Source organism: Oreochromis aureus, linkage group 11 (genome assembly GCF_013358895.1).
Source record: "Oreochromis aureus strain Israel breed Guangdong linkage group 11, ZZ_aureus, whole genome shotgun sequence".
In the NCBI taxonomy this organism is placed as follows: Eukaryota; Metazoa; Chordata; class Actinopteri; order Cichliformes; family Cichlidae; genus Oreochromis; species Oreochromis aureus.
Genome location: NC_052952.1, coordinates 22,696,810 through 22,716,812, shown reverse-complemented (window position 1 = coordinate 22,716,812; position 20,003 = coordinate 22,696,810). Strand labels below are relative to the sequence as shown.

The window sequence follows — 20,003 nt, the reverse complement described above, 5'->3', positions numbered from 1 at the left end:
TCAAATAGCTGTCATCTCAGCTATCTCTTTTCATCAGTCACTTCTCTCCTCATCTGAGACTGATAAAAACAACTCTGCAGGCTGCGTCTCACTCTCCTCATCAAGCAAATGCTGCGGTTCTTCTAAGCAGACAAGATGTTTTGGGATTTGTGAACTACAGTGACACCGTGAATAACTCCTGTCTGTAGTGGTTTTTAGCTTCAGAACAAGGCAGGTAGTGGTAAGGTGAGTCCAGTACCTTGCTTTTGCTTATTCGTTGGTGCATCGGATTGGAACAGGGTGAGTACTTCTTCCTGGAAAGTACGCTTAAATGCATACGCACACAGGTCTGCTGTCGTCATTATCAGCACAACATATGGCTGTTTACAACTGATAGAGCAGTCAAAATCTAGCAGTGAACCACATTGAGGGTCTGAGAGAAAACATGCTTCACGGGTATCAGTTGGGTGCAGTGTACCCAGCGATGTGGGAGTATGCATTATATTAGCACATAACTGAAACTGAAAGACTGGGACATGGGTTTAACATTTCTTTATTTTTCGATACAGCCAAAAAGGATGGATAGGACTAGAATAATGTAAGACATTCACACATATCAAACGTATAAAAAGTTATATGAAAGGACAAGGCATCCACATGTAATACAATAGGATGTAACACAATGCAATGCCTGATGAATGCAACAATGAAGGCATTATGGTAGAGTTTATATCACATGGTGATGACAAAGGCAGGGCCACAAAGGTGGAGTAGTTGGTGGAAACACAGGACATAATACTAGAGGAAATTCCACCACTGCTTCCACAGATAGCATGCAATGCTGAATCACTATTGCCATGTTTTGTTAGTCATTCTGGTGATTTACTGCACCAGGCTCAATTGCAAGCACAAGCAGCAATTTTCTTACCGAGGAATTCATTTCTGTGGCTGCAAACCAGGCTCATTTCAGAAGGAACAATAGGATACAATAATGGAGAAGGCACGGCGCCAGGTTAAAATGAAACCAAATAAATGTAAGCTTTAATTAGCAAAATACAGAACAGCAAGAAAAGAATAAAATAGTATATAACCGACACGAACAGACTAAACGTACAAAAGTTAAGTAACGGCAAGAATAGTGGTAATCAGGCTAACGGGAGAAACGGACCAAAAACTGGGGTCAAACAAACAAACAAAAACCACGCATGAATGTTACAACATCAAATCCCATGTAACCGTTTTATTGATCTTAAGCTCTAAACAGAAAGATTTGGTCTGTGTTTTTAAACATTGCTACCTAGAGTTGAAATGCCTCTACATTTCTATCATCCTGCTGTCAGGACAGGTTATTTTAGTACTGATGCGTATGCAACCTTAATACTTAGGAAAAACAGGTCCATGATTTATATCACACAAAGTTTACAAGCTAAGAGATTATAATAAATGCACATCAAACACTGGTGTTTTGTTTCTATTTGCTGTTTACAATGACCTTGTGCAGGGGCCATTTTATTCAAAGTCATACTCAGAGTGTTTTACACATATGTGGAACAGTGAAATTACTTGATAGGTCCCGTTTTCAGCCATACAGCTGATAGTTAAAACTAACCCGGTTTTTGAATGTGAGATCCCCAGGATGGAGTCTGTGCTCGGGAAATCTGTGCTCGTTTGTTTGTTCGAAATCTCGCCGTCCACAAAGCATGCATCTAAAAATACTTAGCATGGTTCAATCAGCTCTAAACTATTTTGTAGAAAAACAAAAAAGCTGATTTTTGTTCTCATCTTGCCCTTATACAGTATCATCGAGTAGCGAGAGCAACAAGACTTAATTCAATGCATGCCTGTAAAGCATTAAATTCACATCACAAAAACTCAAAGCAATATTCACCATTTTTCTTTTTGCTGTTGCCTTAAAGCCCTACGCGACTTTAAAATGCTATTAAGAGTAGACTAGCTGATATGAAGTACTTTCTAGGCAGGAAAGCGTCATTAATCATGCCTGGCTGTGTAACAATGTACTCTACTCTCAGGCAACAAGGATGGTGACATCTGCATGACTCAATTTGGAGGTTTCTTACACTCCTCGGTCTCAGGCACAAAAAGCATAGTTAAAATGCTCAAAGAGAAAGAATACAGCCAGTGGAACCAGTTTATGATGCTACTACCAATATCTAGGCAAGAAACAGAGAAAGGCAACTTTATATTTATCAGACTGTTCTTTTGACCCAACTGTTCTTGTGCAAGTTTTGCTGGCAATTTTTAGCGTAAACATACAATTGGCACCAAAAAGAATAGGCTCTAGTAACAAAGAAGGCGAGATGGGCGGTTGGAGAATAAGAGATGCAGAATAAAACCAATTTCGGTGCAGTACATTACCTCTGCACTGAATGAAGTGAACAAAGACGAAGGAAATACTACACGTTATCTGCATGCAAACATACATATCACGCTGAACATTCACCCACACACCTGCGCACATATACTGAACAAAGCCCTGTAGCAAAGGCAAAAAATCTGCAGCTGGATGAATCCTGTGCTTTTGGATTTGGTTCATTGTTACACTGAGCGATGCTGCTTTAGCCAATCAGTGCGCGGCCTGCTTGGCTCGTTGGGTGTGGCACTTCATACACAGGATCTTGCCATCCAGCGGATAGCAGCCATTTTCATCTGCTTCTATGGAGAGGGGGCGAGCACAGTCCTGCAGAGTAAATGAAATATTGATTATCAGTTTTGTCAGAGGCTGAAACACCCTGTGACACACATTAAAAAACAAAACAACAACAACTATGTATAGGTCTTACCTCACAGCGGTAACACTTGAGGTGGAAGTTCTTGTCAAGAGCTACCACTCTGACCGTCTCCTCGCTGCCTGGGGCTGGAATAATGGGTTCATTACAGCTCACACACATAGGGGAGAAACGCCTACAAGAAGGGAGGTGGATATGAGTTAATTACCTCAGTTGAACTCTTATGCATTCACACCCCTAGCTGAGGAAACACTGAAACAATCAGTGATATTCCACTGAGATGTAATAAAGTTTGTTGCTTCTGGGCCTGGCAACAAGTTGCAGCAAAGTTTAGTTGGCTTTGTCAAACACAGTTTGAGTGAGTTCAGTTTTAAGTGATCTGAACAAAATGAGAAAGAGGTTTTGAAGTGTTCTTTCCTCTAGCATTAATCATCTCACTGATCATTTAGATGGGTACAAATACTGGAGTCCAAAATTAACTGTTGGTTTTAAATCACACATCCTTGTTCTGAGAATTTATGCAAGAAGAACTGCATCACATGATCACTTCTCATAAGGAACACACAACAGAAATATACTATTTTATTATGTGGAAATTCATAGTGACCTGTGGTAATCCTGAACACAGTAGGGGTTGTTGTTGTCATCGGTGATAAAGGGTGCCCCCTCGAGTACACAAGAGCAGGTGCTGCAGCGGAAACAGTGGGCGTGGAAACACTGTCCAACTGCCTTCAACACACGGTCTGTGATCTTCTCCCCACATCGAGAACACACGGCCAGGGAGCTCTGAAGAGCAAGAGCATGAATGTGAGGAGAATGGAGGTTTAAAAAACAAAAACATGCACCTTATATACTCAATTCAGCAAGAATATAAGAAGAATAAATGTCTGCATCTCCTCACCACGTAGCAGTCCTCACATTGTGGTGAACCATCCCTGTCATAGAACTGCATGCCCTGCAGGGGGCGGTGACAGGACATGCAACAGAAGCAGGTGGAGTGGAAGAGTTTATCCATGGCCCTCACTGCTGGCTGAGTACGGGAGAGAGCCTCACCACATTTTCCACAAACCTCTGAAGAAAAGAGAAAGATACACAAACAACTTTATGAACAAGCAAATTCTCTGTCTCTTTACTCAGCTCTGGTACAACAGTGTAATAAACACAGATGGGAAACTTGTAGTTTTATGCATTTGTTTGGTTTGCGTAAACTGTTCCGTGCAGTCAATATGTTATACCACAGATGCAGCTTAATTTTTTAGGGTCATAGATGTAACACTGGAGAGACCAAAGCTGACCACATTTAAATTGTAGATCATAAAGAATAAACTGTGAATATATTTTGATGTCCATAACAATCTGCATTTTGCAACCAGTCAGCAAAATGAAAGGTGAATAATTTCTTTTGTCTGCTGAATATTTGCAGCTTGGGATATTAATATTTCATTGGTAATATTTTTTCATGCATTCATTTCACTACAACAATCAAGAAGTTAAACCATTACTTTTGTTAACGCCTCTCCCACGCTACCAACTCAAGTTTTTCCAAACGAGCAGCTACTTAATGACTGTAATTAACAACAATGAGATTCAAAATTCAACCACATCAGTGCACTCTCTGAAAACAATTATGTTAAATTATTTTCTAATTAAATCAGAAAGATGCAAAATACGAGTGAAATAAAAGTGTGTTTTGATTGAAATTTCGTGTCTGCACCTGTAGGAGGGGAGGTGATGAGAGGTGCGTTTGCGTCCATGTTTCTAATGAAGTCCTTGGTCATCCTCTCCAGCTCCTCCACTTCTTTCATGTTCAGAGGAACACCTCCACCTGCACTAGGAACTGGGCCCGGGGGTGAGGGCTGCCACAGAAGAGGAAGAAACCATAAGTGCATATGTATAAATTTTTTAAGGCATTTTATAGTTTCATACGTGTCTTATAGAGGATTTGGTTATTTATAACTGTACCTTTGAAAACACTGTGCATGTCCAGCATTCCTATCTACTGACAATCAATTATCTGTACTTCCTGTGACTTTCCACAGTACATGCTAAGCAAAAAGTAGGAACATACCGTAGGGGTAGTTTTCATTGGCTGGTTAAAGGAGGAGGGCGGCGATGCCATCGTTTTGGGTTGAGGAGGTGGCACAGCAGCAGCAGTGTTTTGGTTTGCGTTCATCTGACTGGCAAAGGGAGAACTTTTTATGTGATTAGCAGCCGGTGCAGTGGCCATGTTATTTGGTGGAGCAGGAGGTGCAGGCGGAGCCGCAGGAGGTGCAGGTGGAGCTGCAGGTGGAGCTGCAGGAGGTGGAGGGAAAGAGCAGATAGCTATGGGAGGGGAAGGCTTAGGTGAGCGGCCCTAAACATTATTCTGCCTTGATAAATCTTGCTATGTTAACCTTTCTGTTGTGCACTGGCGGCTGGCTGGCAGCGGTGGGCGTCTGGTTCAGGTTCTGGTTGATTTTTTGCGCCAGAGAGGCTGATGATGTCGTCGTTCTTCCTCCGAATCCAGACTTGGGAGCCACGGCTGGCGCTTTAGCGAAAGGCTGAGCGGCAGAGTTTGGCGCAGCGTTGTGATTGCCCTGTCGGTTAGTTCTGGCTTTGAGTTCTTCGGCCCAGGGCGCAGGAGGAGGGCGATCGCCCATCTCGGGAGGTGGGAGGAAGGAAAGGGCTGGTTTGGGAGCGGTTGGAGGAGCGGAGGCCTTGGGTGCTGGTGCTGATGAATACTGGCTTGGTAACTGTGGGTAAAATAACATTAAACAAAAGATTATTATGATGGAAAAGCAAAGAAAAGAAAAAAAAAAACGCTAATTTCTTGTAAGAATGGAGTTTTTCTGATTTACCATGAACTATAATTGAATTGAGGGAAGTTAATATTCTGTGTTTAACACTGCATGGTGAAATGCTACAAGCAGACACTTTTATAATACTGAATGAGGTACTTTGATTAAAGTAAACACTGGAGGCGCTCCAAAGTTTGAGCTTATCAGAAGTGCTTCGTCTTTCTGACATTTATTTTGCAGGTTTTGAGCCAACATTATTCTGCCTTGATCCAGTACCTCCCTGTTGGATTAAAAACACTCTCCATTTATGGCCCTCTCACTGGGTCCCTGGCAGCACACTCTGGTTTCATCACACTCTCATGCTCTCCACTCACTTCTGCGTGCATCACTCTGCCTCTCTGCAAGTGTCTCTTCTCTCAATGTGAATCACCGGCTATCTCACTTTTTGTTTTCTCTTTCAGTCTGGTGTGCCGTGCGAACAGTTCACTTCTAATTGACCTCTTTCAACCTGAACAGACGAGGGGAGACTAATGAAACCAACCTGGTATGTCCACAAACTATTTCTCCTGACCCATGTGGCATTACATTTTTTCTCTTCTCCACAGGAGTCATTTTGTTTTTCTACAGCTGGCTTCCTCCGAGTCTTGTCATTTTGTTACTCATCTGGTTGTTTGCTCTGTAGGCAACCTCTGTTTACACTTGCCTTTTAAATCCATTTCAGGGATGTGAACACAAGTAAACAACCAAGACATATTGCCATTTCCACCCGTTAGTACTTTGCTAATGTCAACATCTAGCTCAGAGGGTAAAATAGATCAGCACACACTATATAAGGGTGAAGGACAAGCTAAAACACCACCATGTCCCCCATTATTGTTCTTGTTTCTCTTACGTCTGTCGGGGACACATCTATATTTACACTACAGAAGAAATCTGGTCAAATGTGTCCCAGTGCACCTGACCAAGGAGTTTCATGGGGGTTGTTTATACTTGTATTCACTGCTGTCCACTAAATGCATTTTGAAACCAAAATGTTTAAATTGTAGTCCTAATTTTCCTGTACATTATACCTTGGGGTTGAAAGGTCCCTTGGTCTCCATCTCAGACAACATGCCAGTCAGAGAGTTGAGCTGTTTATCGAAACTTGTCTGCTTCTCCGTGAATCTCTGGTGGAGGAAGAACGGAGATCACAGAAATAAATTTAATATACACAAATTGGGGAATCACGATGAAGCAAAAAGGATGGATGGATGAGTGAGGAGCTGAAGAGGTTACTTTGTTACAGACTATAAAAACACAACAAAAACATCAAATATGGATATTTTTAAAAAAAATAATGTAACCAAAGTGGGTACAATATGCAGCGCTTGAACAATTACTGATGTGACAAAACACAAAAATGAAAGAACGATGACAAACAAGCTTAAAAAGGTGATTGCAATGATGATAAATGCTTGCTATGTTAATATTTCTGGTTAGATGAAAGAGAATATTGTATTTTCAATTACTTAATTATCTGGCTGTTTGCTGATTATCATTTAGCACAGGCTCAATGCTGATACAAACATGAGCTTTAATCATATTGATATTATTTTACAGCCGTTTTAAATGGTCTACTTTTTAGCATTTCCAAAAAGAATAATAAAAAAAATTTCATCTTTATGTTGCTCTTGTAGCCCAACAATCAAACTGGAACTAATGAAAGCCTACAATAAACATCTCCACAATAAACCTCATAAGACACTGCATGCCTAAGAAGTATTTTAGTGACGTAAATTGGCAATAATCCTGTTAGACGAATGAAAGTGGGTGATTTACCCCGGACTAATGCTAATATAATTTGTGGGAAAAATCTCAAAAGACAGCATTTCCTGCCAACAGTCAGTCCACAGACTCAATATGGTCACACAAAAATGTCCTAAATAATTATCCAATTATATTTAAATGCAGTTAGGAAGGAAGCAGTGTGCAGGAGGATGAAGACACCACTGTGACTCACCTGTGGGGTCCCCGAAGAACTGAAAGCATTGGTACTGGAGGCAGGGAGAGGTGGAGGAGGAGGGGGAGGAGGGGGAGAGGGACAGGTTGGTGGACAGCGGCTCTCCTCCGGGGGAGCTGGGAGGGGCAGGTCATCTGCCACTGGAGGTGGAGCGGGGAACGCGGGAGGGGGAGCATCAGAGGCAGTGGGAATGGTGGAGCATTCAGGGGGAGGGGCTGGCAAATCATCATCCAGTGGAGGAGGAGGGGGTGGGAAGTCTAACAAAAACAAGGAGGGTTGATTGGTTAAAAGCATTCACAAAAATAACATCCAAGTATTACCACTTCAATTTAACACAAAACAGGACAGCAAAACAATCAAAACTGTCTGGAATATTTGGCCACTTTGAGATCTGCTGGTTGGCTGTTGCACTGATGCCTGGTAGGTATCCTGGTATATACTTTTATGCATTAAAAGGCGCCCTGTGGAGGGTTTTTTTGATAAAACAAGAAGTATGTTTAGATTAGCAAAAGACTCTTGGTTCAATCAGAGGAGGAGACAATCTCTTTGGGTGTGTGTCAGGAAGGGTATCCGGCATAAATAAATAAATAAATAAAACATTTGGAGATACTTGTGTGGTGACCTCTTGTGTATAAAGATGCAGCCGAAAGTGGCTTTAAATGCGTTTTTGACATCTTAACACAACCAAATGCATTTCCTACTTTGTAGGAAACACCCTGCATTTACATCCTTGCTGTCTTCTTCACAGGTTACCTTTAATTTGAACTGTCTGATTGTTTGCATTTATAGAAGTGTAATTGTGCACAGCTCTAAAAGTAAAAACGAAATTTCCCAACAAAAGCAAGATCACCCAGACTATCCGCATATTTAAGAAGAACCCTTAAAAGGCAGGCGTTAAGAGCACAGTAATGTAATGTGCTGTGCTGAGAGACAGACAGTACCACAGCCATCCTGTACTCAACCGTGAAGCTCTTCATGCTCTAGCATAAGAAGCAGCAGTGGGCGGGATAGGGAAGGGGGGCTTTTTTTCAGTGGATACAACTTAATACAGACAAAAATAAATAAATAAATAAATGTAAATACCATCACAGAGTGAAGGGGGCGGTGGAGGCAGGTCTCCAACTCGGCCAATAACACCTGTGCCTATTGGTGTTGGTGATGGAGCTGAGGGAGGGGTCTGACTTTTGGGTCGTGGGGGGGCTACAGAAGCAAACTTCTTTGGCTGGTTGTAGAAGGAAGGGGTGGTGACTTTGAAGTTCAGAGAGGATGTCACCATGAATGGCTTGTTGCTGTTGGAGTCCTCCATTTTGTGTATTTATCTGAGGATGACAACAGGGAACACAACGAGGGGTTACTGTACAGGAAAATGTAATTTCCCAATGAGTGTCTGTTTTAAATAGAGAAACATGAAACAAGTTGCAGTGAAGATCAAATAGCTGCAGCCTCAGAATTCCTGCTGTCACAATCCACATGATAAAAGCAACGTTAATCAGCTGACTGAAGTCAAAGGGCTCGCATTCCTTGGCAGCAGATGCACGTCCTGCATTTTTGCATTAGTGGTGATGACACATCAGTGAAACGCTTGGCCTGACACAGTTGAAAATCAAAGCCCAATTATAACCGGCTTCAGACATTGCAATTACTCAACACTGATTTTTTTTATTTTTTCACAAAAATTTGCTTAATTGTTGTCACCTCTGTTTCAATTAAAATTAAGCTGGTTAGAGCTTTACAAGTTAAAACAACTTGTGGATGGAAGTGGGACAGTTGCAAAAACAAGCGGGCGTGGCATCTAGACGCAGAGATCAACAACAATGGTTATCACAATAGAAGTGTGTGTTATCACATAGTGAAAATATTCCACAACTTTCCCCCTTTTTACAGACATTGTTGTGTCACTGTGTTTAGCCTTTTCATACAGAGGTTTCACCTGATTCTGTGACACTTTGAATGAATGAAATTCCCAAATTCTTTACATTTTTTTTTTTTTTTTTTACATCATTTCAAACCTCATCTGTTTTCCAACTAGTAATTTAATTTTAACATTTGATGTTTCTTTTGTAAATTTTGCAATTAAATATAATTCTTAAAATGTGTTTTTTTTTCCTATAACACCAAAGAAAAACCATACTTTCTACACATTTTTAATTACATGACCAGAAACAGCAACAACATGCATTGAATTCTGCCAAGTAAGGTTCTTTGCCTTTACAATATGCTGAACAATCTTGCTTACTTATACTGTCAACACAGGGGCCCATTGGGAGCCAGTAAAAAAGCCTGAATTATATATGCAAATGAATTAATGTAGATTACATTTTTCCACAGCACGTTTTTTTTTTTTTTAATGAAATGGGATGCATGACAAGTATTTTGCATAAACGGAAAATCAGCACACTCTTAAATGAGCATCTACTGGGTACCATCTCTATCCCTGAAGTCCAAGTAAAAATAACTGACCTTTATTGTGGCATCTCAAAAAATGTAGTTTGGACCATTTCTGGTTTTAGTGAAATAGCAGTAAGGAAGAAAATAACCCATAGGCATTCTGCAAAACCAACATTACTCTTTAAACAAAAAGGCTTTGGCAAATAGTCTACAGCGGAATGAGAAAGCACGAGAGAGCCAAGTGTGTGAAAATTTCCTGAGGCCATGCATACAGAGCTGACAGAGCAGACACAGTGGCACTCTCCGATGTCAAGAGATAATTTACAATATGCAACACATGGTTGTTTACAATGGCATAAATCGCAGCAATTGCATGTTTTTCAGAGTGCGGCCACTTTGCTCAAAGTACGATGGCAGCTATCGTAACATTTTTATGTAAAGCTGAGCTCAAATATTTACTTCACATATGCTGGCGGATAAACAAATGTTGACGTAAGTCCCGTGTCTCCACCGAGATTCCTCGCCAAGTCCGCAAACATTTCCCTGAAGGCCACCGGCCCCAGACATGACCTTTAGTCAAAAGCATGGTTGTTCCAACATATTCGTCCACACACACATCCAACCCTGCATCCGATCTGTCTTAACTCACACACTGTTGCCATTTAACAGTTTTATTCTGAAGCTTTTAAATACTCATATAAAAATATAGGTTGTTCAACCTGTGGCAAAGGTTGAACAACCAGTCCTTAGACTACTCCTCCAGATATGGTATTGCCTTAAAGCCATGAAGTCATAACATTTGACAGAATGAGCTCCACAAGGAAACAATTAGATAAAGTGAAGGCAACGAGCAATATGTAATTTGCTGTGCGTCATTTAATCTTACTTGGCACTTTTTGGGTTCATAAATGTCACGGAAACGATGCGTCCTACAGATTTAGATTATATTTGAGGGTGGACTGGCACATGTGTCCAACTGCAATCCGACAAGGTGGAGTTGGAGTTCAAACGTGGAAATACACAAACAATATAAAAGATTGATGCAGCTTCCAGGTCTGATGGAAGTCCCTTAAACCTGCCTTCTTTTTAAAGGCCAGCAGGGGGCAACTCCTCTGGGTATATCGAAGCAGAGCACAGCTGTCTTGCTCTGTGACCTCAGTAATACTTTCCTTATGGCTTTATGGGCTCAACTGCTTGTTTCAGGTCACACTGAATAAAACATGTCAGTCCAGTCCACTGTAGGAGTGAGAAAGGGGGATTTTCAGGGTATGCTGGGTAATTCAGGTTCACCAAGCTCTCCTTTTAAAATAGCAAAGTATCTAAAGGTTTCATAAGAGGACTTCATTAACCGATGAGTAATGTCATGGTGGCTACGTCCATTTACACAGAATATGTTAGAGAAGTTGGTAAATTAAGCCACAGCAGCAATGCTCAGTATGGAAACACAGGAAAGAACTGCTAAAATGGGTTGCCAACTATTCTTGGGTGGTCATTAATAAGCCTGTGGGGCTCAGAGAAGTAAAGTTTATGTGTGGGGAAACCCTGAGAGGAGTGTGAAACTGTTTTCTCAGTCGCATGCAGTTTAATAACAATCCAGTAAATGTGCATCAATTATAAGCTTGCTGTACTGAAGGCAGTTCCTACAAAAGTTATGTTTTTACAACCGATCTGACAAAGCAAAGCAGTGTGTACTGATACAGCTTTCTTTGGTTCAACATTTCTATTACCGCAGAGGAGCTGCTGTGCATGGTTTTTCCTTAAAAAGGAAATAAATTCCTAGTATGTTAATAATGTTGCCAAGGTTCTTTTGATAGAGATGATGAGAGACTGCCATGGAAATATTATCACAAAAATATTTTGCTATCATAGCACTGAAATGGACTCCTTAAAGCAGAGACTTACTGCATCTTTGTCTATAAAAGTAACCTTTACATGAAACACCAAGAAAATACTTTTTCTTGGTGTTTTGAGTTAAAATGTAGACTATTAGTTGTTATGGAACAAAACAAGAGTTATCATGTATGCTTTCCAAAAAAAGAGATGGGGTTTGATACAGGCTTTTACATTTTTATGTAGACAGAGCCGAAAGGACGGTAAAAACTAAACCAAACAGGAATAAGAGAGAACATTTCATCCTCATTCCTGTTTGTTGGGACACACAGACAACACTTCATGTTCTGACAAGACACGAAAACCCTCATAGCTCCTCCTGGTGCTCATGATTTACTAGCTTCTCTGATGAGACGGCAGTACTTCTGCTTTCAGGGTCAGCTTCCTCCAGCGCAAGATTTATTGACGGTAAACAATTCTAACCATATATGTCCAAACCAACGGTGTTAAAACTTTCACACAAGTGTCAGCTGCTCCACTGCGTCATGACGTAGTCTAAGGCATCCTTTTTTGAATCATAGATTGATGTGAAAGCACCACATTAACCGCACAGGGTCATGATTCATGCTTTGAGCATATTTTCCATGCATTATTGAATACCAGTAAAAAGTTGTGAGCTAGAGATTTCCTTTTTACAAGACAAAGTTTCATGAGATGAATAATCACTGCAGCAGAGATCCTGCTTGATGCATCTAGCTTTTACCATTTCGGTCATTACATTTTTTTTGTAACTTAAGCCCCCTTTTCACTTACAATTTGATATCAGGCGCTTCTAGCCATGATTCATGTGTCAAAGGTATTTTCTAAAGGAAAATCTGAATAGGAGACTGTTCATATGCCACACCAGCCACCCAGCCTACATATTGATATGACCCTTAAACATTTATGTAAAATGGACGTTATGCTATTTGATGTTTTTAACAAACAATTGAGACAGCAGTCTGTAGAGTTCATTGGGATAACCAGTAATTGACAACTGTTCATGTACCACATTTAACTAAAATAAATAAACATCTATGATGAGCTTGGAGTTTTGATCCCTCGACATTTCAACCCTCATTGCTCAACAGCCTGTACTCTGTATCACATGTCTTTGCTCATTATCTGTTACACAGACTGGCACATACGCGACTGATAAATAGCCTCTTAAGCTGTTTATAACCCGATACCTTTTATCAACCTCTTTGGTGTTAAGGGACAAGAGATCAGAGGTCACCATAATTGTAAATAATTTTATTATCCTGATAAACGTAAAAGATTAACTGAGTGTCTGATATTACACGGGTACTCTAACACTGAAGTTACAGTACCTAATACCAATACATTAATATGCATTATAATAATAATAATACTACATTTTATTTATAGGCACCTTTCAGACCCTCAAGGTCACCTTACAATAACACGTGAACAATAGCATAAAAAAACCATTAAAAAAATTATATGTATATTACAATAAATTAGGTTTACTAAATGAGATACTATACCAGCCACTCTTCCAGATACTTAATAATTTAGTGGTGCATGTGTTTGCATGAGTGTGCAAAGGTTTGATTAGAACTTGCAAAAGCAAAAGAAATAATAAATACATCTATCCCCATATAAATAAGTACCTGCACCCATGTTTGTTTGTTTTTTAAATTAAGAAGCCATGTCATTGTGGCATTTTAAAATGCAATTTCCTCAGAATGTCTTGCATATCTCACTGCCCACCAGTTAAAACCAACTGGCTTAATAGTGCAGCAGAAATTTAGCATTACAGGGAAATTCTCTGTAGGTGGATTCAAGTACCAAAACTGCTGTAGTTACCCTTTTATGATGACTTCTTTGGTAAACCCCATTAGCCAAGATGGTGGCTTTTTTCAAAGTGGCTGTCAACAAAGTCTTTTTTTTGGATAAGGGAAACTAAACTTGAATCATCTTCATGTCAAATCCTACATATCACAATATCTGCTTCAGTCACACTCCTGGATGAAGCCCCTACACTACTCACTGGTTACCCAGTTCTCATCTGTGCCTCCCAAAGAGTCTTGTTCATGGTGACTCAGGATTTAGAGCAGACTGTCTACTATTCAAAAGGTCGGCGGTTTGATTCTCAGCTCCTTCGTCTGTATGTTGGAGAGTGCTTGTGCAAGATACTACACCCTAAAATTAAGGCTCATGTGTTTCTTAATGTTAACTTGTGCTAGGTAATTATGACAGTGTCACTCTGGTTTTAACAGCTAAACACTTCTGTACCTTTTAGCTGTGCTCTGCTCAACTTTGTATTGAAAGAAATGTGTTAACAGGCAACTTCCCTCAGTTTGCTTTTTCTCCTTTACCTTTCTCTCGCTTGTTTGGTTATAGTGCACACTAGAGTCACCTAGACAGAATAAATTAGTTAACTGTAAAGTAGAATCCGAGCACGAGGTGGTGTAAACCATTTTGTTTCATTTGTAAAGAGGTGAAAGTGGCATCAGAAAGGCTCCACTACTGCCTGCAGGAATGGGAGAATAAGACTACTCAAAGAAGGAGTGTTCAGCCTTTTGGAAAAATAGCTGGCTACTTATTAACCTACTATCAAGACCTACTTCATGTTGAAAGTAGTGGCCACAACAGACTCTAAACAGAACACTTAGCTCCATGTGGCTTTCTAAAATGAGTGCCTTCTTAAAATGGGAGGCTATGAGTTCGTCCTTTAGTTACAGTTTCTAAATCAACAATAGTCCTCTTAATTATTCAAACAGTGATGATAAGCTAGCGTTAGGTTTCATATGTTCCTCGATGCAGTCTTGGGGGATTCAAGGCGGTGAGATCACCACACACTCAGGTCCAGATGCCCTGCTGCAAATCTTGAAACCTGATCCTTGAGATGAGAGAGACCCTCAGCTGAGGAACATTTCTGGCACACCAACTCAATGACATCACCCCCCCCCCCTCCCTTTTTCCCCCTTTTCTGCTTTCCCCTAATCACCATTTCCTTCTATGCATCTTTGCAGTGTTTTTTTCTTTTTACTTTTCAACAAGACATGGATGTCTTTGCTTGCCCTCATAATCCAATATATGTATTAATCTTCTGTATATAGCTATAGATTTTTGTACATCTCATATTCTTTTCTGAGAATCATGGTAGAAGTGGTGGGTGAGAAACCCTGGTTGCGGTTTCTTACCAACCACTTGAACTGAATGACATCACTTGAGGACGCACTTAGTCATTTCTACATTACAGCTGTGATGAAGGATGGCACCGTGCAGGCCAAGCATAGATCACATATGGTGCTCTTTAGCTTTTGAACTTTGTATAAACGCCACATGGCTGGACAGCTTTAACAGAAAACCGGCACAGTTGGTTTTGATTCCTTCATACCAGGAACTCATTTTCACCCCCCCCCCCCCAAAAAGACTGAGGTTAAGTGTAAACAGCCCAACTACCTGAAGGGTATAGAAACCAGTAGGGTTATTGCACTCATCAGCTTGGCTGCAGGCTCACTGCATTAGAAAATTGGGATACTTCTATAAAGTAAAGACCTTAGGCACAGCATGAAATATTATTTAAAACGGTAAAACCAGGGCATTTTGTGGCATGCCTTCGGTTATCGCTGCTTTTTGTCCTGGACGGCGTTGAAAGTTTAACACGAACAAGTTGTCTCTGAAAGCAGCAAATATGTGGCTTTTAAGGAAAACTTTATTCCACTTTTGACGGGGAAAGCTTTGAACTTAGCAGTGGCTTGTTGGTTTATGGTTATAGAGGAACTAAATTTAGTTAATATACTGTGCTCCAGCTTTGTAAAAGGAAGCACTGAAACATGATGCCTCATTAAACAAGTCTATGTCCTAATGCTATTGAAAGAAAACAAAAAACACCCACAGTATGTGGATACTGTTTTCCTACAAGTGACATAACCACCATGCCCACATGGGATGAGTAAAAACAACACAAAACAAAAAAACAAACAAACCCAAAACCTGCTGTAGTTTCACCTTTTAAGCCAAAAAACAACACCAGGAGAAAACAGTAAAGATCACATTACCTTAACATTAAAGAACAGTTACCCCAAAGAAAACCTAACAGTACTTCCAGTATTTCCTCCCTGGTTAGACACAGTATGTGTGACTACGGTGTTGTTCATGAAACTCTCTATTGTTCTGATGTTAATAGCACACCCGGTTTCTGGGAAAGCGTGTCTGGGCCACGGGTCACTAATGCGGGGGACAAACAACCCTTTTCAGTCCAGTCTTACAGGTCACTGGACATACATTGAGCAACAGTGCTGTGCTCTCAGGCCGCAGCTGGATGAGTGATGGAAACAGGAAACATTTCAAAACTGGTCACGTCATCATCCACTGGATTATCATGTCAGACACCCACACCAACAAAAACTCTTTCTTAATGTATCTACATACAGTCTAATGTCGGCCAAAGAGGAGTCACAAGGAAGTGAGAGACAAAAAAAGTGATTTGAGGCAAAGTGTTCCTCTACAATAACACGTGCCTTTTGATTCACAGCTCCTACAATTAAGGAGGATTGCTCTTTGCTCGATTTAGTCCTTGTTCTCATATCTTTTAGTTGCCTCACCAACTTACAGAGGCGTCAGAGATCATAATATTCCCAGTCTTTGCAACAGCACCACACAAACCTCAGACCAGAGTCTTCGTACTTTAAGTTGTTCTTAAATACAGCTTAGTTACTGTGGCCTTGGGTTAAGGCTCCTTGATAGTCAGAGGAATTTAACATTCTCAGGGTTGTAGAAATCTATGCTAAAAATGGTATATCCATACAAGCCTGAATTTCCTTTAATCCGCTGAGCACTAATCGCATGTTAGTATGCAAAGCTGTACATTTGTCTCCACCACTGCCCGCTGTTATGTTATCAGCCTCTTAGTGACTGATACTTTCCCTCCATATACCCTACACATTCCTGATATTTTACACCACGGTTGGACACTTGCATTTGTAAAAAGACAATCCAGTGCACAGTCTTATTCCTTTTGTATCTTTCTAATAGGCAGCTTAGTTGAGTTTAGCTCAACTGATACTAGTGCAGTCCAGCTCTATCGTACTTTGATGAAGCTCAGACATTTTCAGTTTTTGTTGACAGTGTCAGAAAGGTGATTTTACTTTGGGTATTGCACACAACAATAAAGGAAAGGTGTCAAACATATGGCCCGGGGGACAAGAAACGGCCCTCTAGATGGCACTGAAGGTGAAAAAAGTGCAACGTGATCATTATTACTTCAATTCTTTCAATAAAATGTTAACATGCCCTGGTGTGAAGATTTCAGGATTATTATGTAAAGCTGAAGCTCTTTCTCCATCTTATTTGAGTCAAAAATACTATTTATGTTTAGTTCCAACACTCATACAAAGACTTTGTGCCTTTTAAAACCCACTTTAGTTCCCATCCATTGACAGCAGACTGGCTTAATTATGTAAGAATCCCATTTATTCTTCTTAGGTCACCCCAAGCAGTTTTGTCTAGCATGCCACATATCCCCAGTTTGTATTGATCACTTAGAATTAAAAAAAGGGATCCAACTTAAATTATTATGAAGAAAGATCGGCAAAAAAGAAGGTGCTGTGGTAAAATGTGACTTTTGGTATCTGCTCAAAAATGATTTTCTATATTTAAACTGTTGAAAATTAGGTGTTTCAATATGACTTGGTACCAAGCCATTTTGAGCCATGAAGAACATTTTTATCACAAGGTGGAAGCTTTAAACAGCTTATGGCAAAGTGACTTTTACATATCATTTACTTATCTGGGTAAAAACTATCATTAATATTGTCATAGCTCTCTATAAAAGAGCTATGACAATGAGGGCAGCAGATAACAACAACAGCAAATATAATATCACAGTTCTATAAAGATATTTAAAGTAGCCACAAAGGACTGGACTGGTTATAACGTACAACAAAAAGTGAGTACAATAACCCAGCGCCTTAAAGATGTTTACAAAACAAGCCATTTTTTTTATTTTATGCACAACTGCTTCGAAAATCGTGTTGACTACATTATACCACCAATATAACCAAAGGTACTGCACAGAGAAACATCCGAAGTCACTTTCTAGCAGATGATCACTTTTTGGCACAGCACTGGGCCCCACCTGCAGGGCCTGAATGCCCTGCAGAACCCGGAAAAAAAAAAAACCCTGATGTAATGGTTTTACTGGTCCGGCCCACTTCAGATTAAAGTAGGCTAGCTGTGCACCAAGAACTAAAATAAGTGTGACACCCCTGCGCTGAAAAGTTGCATTAAACAGCCATGCTTACAGCCCTAATCAATGGAGTTATAACAGAAAAGTCAAATTCCACCTACTGGCACAATCAATAGGTTTAACATACTCTATGTACAGTAGTTTGCTGCTCAGTTAGGTTTACATCTGTTGGTCATTACTTTGACAGCTGACAGGCTTGGGTGAGCGGCAGCTAGGGTACTTGAACGCAACCCTTCATTAGGGCAAAATTAAGGATAACAAACGAAGGTTTTAAGCTAAAGCTGGCTAGCGTAGCTAACGACGTGTCCCAATCAGGTTAATATTAACATACATAACGCCATGACAACGTTAGCACATCCAGTTTAGCCTTAAGACACGTTAACCCCAAAATTAAACCAACTAAAGCGCCTTTTTAACCGATACTCACCTGCACCGTAGGTCAGCTGTGTGATAACCTGCGTGGCTTAGCATCAGTCACACTAATGGCACTATTAGCTCCGCACACGCCCCTACACTCCCCAGCGACTCATGCTTTGGTCAGTAGGTTTCGCCCCGGTGAAACGCAAACACCACTGCCCTTTTTTTTTTAACGTTACCACATATAGCAACCACTTTGTCCCATTAGCGCTGTCATCAGGTGTAATAATTGTGCTACCCTGTGAATTAAATAAAAGCGTATAGCTGCATGGCTAGCTGCCTAGCTTAAACAACTTTTTTTTTTCTTTTTTTTCCTTTTTTTTTTTTTTTTTTTTTTTAAAAGCTGGACTTCCTGCTGGAGCTTCCGCATAGCCATGCCTTATCATCAGTATCATCAGCTGGTGAGTGGATTTGTTCACGTTCAACGCTAAACTGCTGGTCTGACAGAGACACCAGGGAAGCCCCGCACACCACGAGGTGTATTTCTGCACCATTGGTTTTTTTTTTAACGGTAAAAACCGAACCTTATAACAAATTCACACTGCTTGTCACGCCAACAAAGCTGGCATTCCTTCAACACCTCCTTCCGAGCAACGAAAATCTGCCCTAGCATGCTGCTGCAAAAGGACTTTACCTTATTAGGTAACCTGTAAAAATTTGCTCACGTAACTAAAGCATGCCACCACCTCCTTCCATCCTGATCCGAGTCACAAGAGAGACATTTACTTACCCTGTTAGCACAGCTGCAGTGTGGATCTCCCTTTTACTTCCCCCCTTTTTCCTTTTGTTCTTCTTCCTCCTCTCTGGCTCCTGGGCTGAGTAAGAGTTGTCAGTAATGGCAACTTCTCTTTCTCTCTTCCCCTCTCCAGCTATTAGACCCTCCCCCTTTGCTTTTCAGCCTGGAGAAGGAATGACACCATCCTTCCAAACAAGTTCTTTCTCGTTTGAGTCTGGCTTAGGACTTGTGCATTACTATGTAAACAAAATCTCTGTGTGTGTGTGTGTGTTCATAAACTGTCCAGTCAGACCCCCTCTTCGTCCTCCTCCTCCTCCTCCTGCTCTCTTTTCTCTCTGGATTCTTGCAGCATTCTTCATTCAATGACATCAACCCTGTTGCCTCTCCTTGTAAGGTCAGAGTGGGGGAACGAGGGAGCAAATGGGAGGGAGAGATAATGGGGCTAGAAGCTTGATTAGATGCAGGCACTGAAAGTAGTCAGTGGGTTTAAAGCTCTGTGAGGCACAGTGGCTGTAAAAAGTTGACCGCTTCTGCTTTTAAACAAGCTTGTGAAAAAATACAAAGCTGCCTTTTGTGCCGCTCTTTTTACCTGCCTAGACTAGCACAGCTCAAGATCAGATTGTAAAGGCATTATTTGTATTGGTTGCCAAGTGGGCTGCCACATCATTGTTTGCTTTGCAGTAAGACCGTAAACGTGGAAAGTCTCTGTGCACATGATTAGTAAACTCAAATATAGATAGCAACTGCATTCTATCTGTCCCTGTAATCAGGATGTGCAACCTGGTGTTAAAGTGACACCTCCCATCCTGTAGCTCAGCCACGTCGATAACATAATGCTCTTTTGTCTCTCACCAACATCCAACTCACAATG

General features: G+C 40.7%; 2 protein-coding genes across 14 annotated transcripts in view; one reads left to right on the top strand and one right to left on the bottom strand.

Moving 5' to 3' along the window:
- fam131bb (family with sequence similarity 131 member Bb) overlaps positions 1-20,003 on the top strand; it is a 53,260-nt gene continuing 33,257 nt past the window's right edge. For 7 of the 13 annotated variants that reach the window (XM_039619377.1, XM_039619375.1, XM_039619374.1 and 4 more), the window contains exon 1: positions 5,466-6,047. The gene's annotated coding sequence lies outside the window, so the exon portion shown is untranslated. Of the gene's footprint in view, positions 226-4,471; positions 4,618-5,465; positions 6,048-18,407; positions 18,798-20,003 lie in introns of those variants that run through there. The other 6 variants (XM_031744227.2, XM_031744226.2, XM_039619369.1 and 3 more) reach the window with 4 other exon arrangements.
- zyx (zyxin) lies at positions 517-19,485 on the bottom strand. Its single transcript, XM_039619860.1, has 11 exons — positions 19,127-19,485; positions 8,586-8,821; positions 7,503-7,759; positions 6,574-6,669; positions 5,135-5,458; positions 4,795-5,079; positions 4,441-4,582; positions 3,628-3,797; positions 3,334-3,512; positions 2,781-2,901; positions 517-2,677 (listed from the first exon to the last, which is right to left on the bottom strand). The coding sequence occupies exons 2-11, from the start codon at positions 8,806-8,808 to the stop codon at positions 2,564-2,566; spliced, it is 1,911 nt and encodes a 636-aa protein (XP_039475794.1). The 5' UTR covers positions 8,809-8,821; positions 19,127-19,485; the 3' UTR covers positions 517-2,563.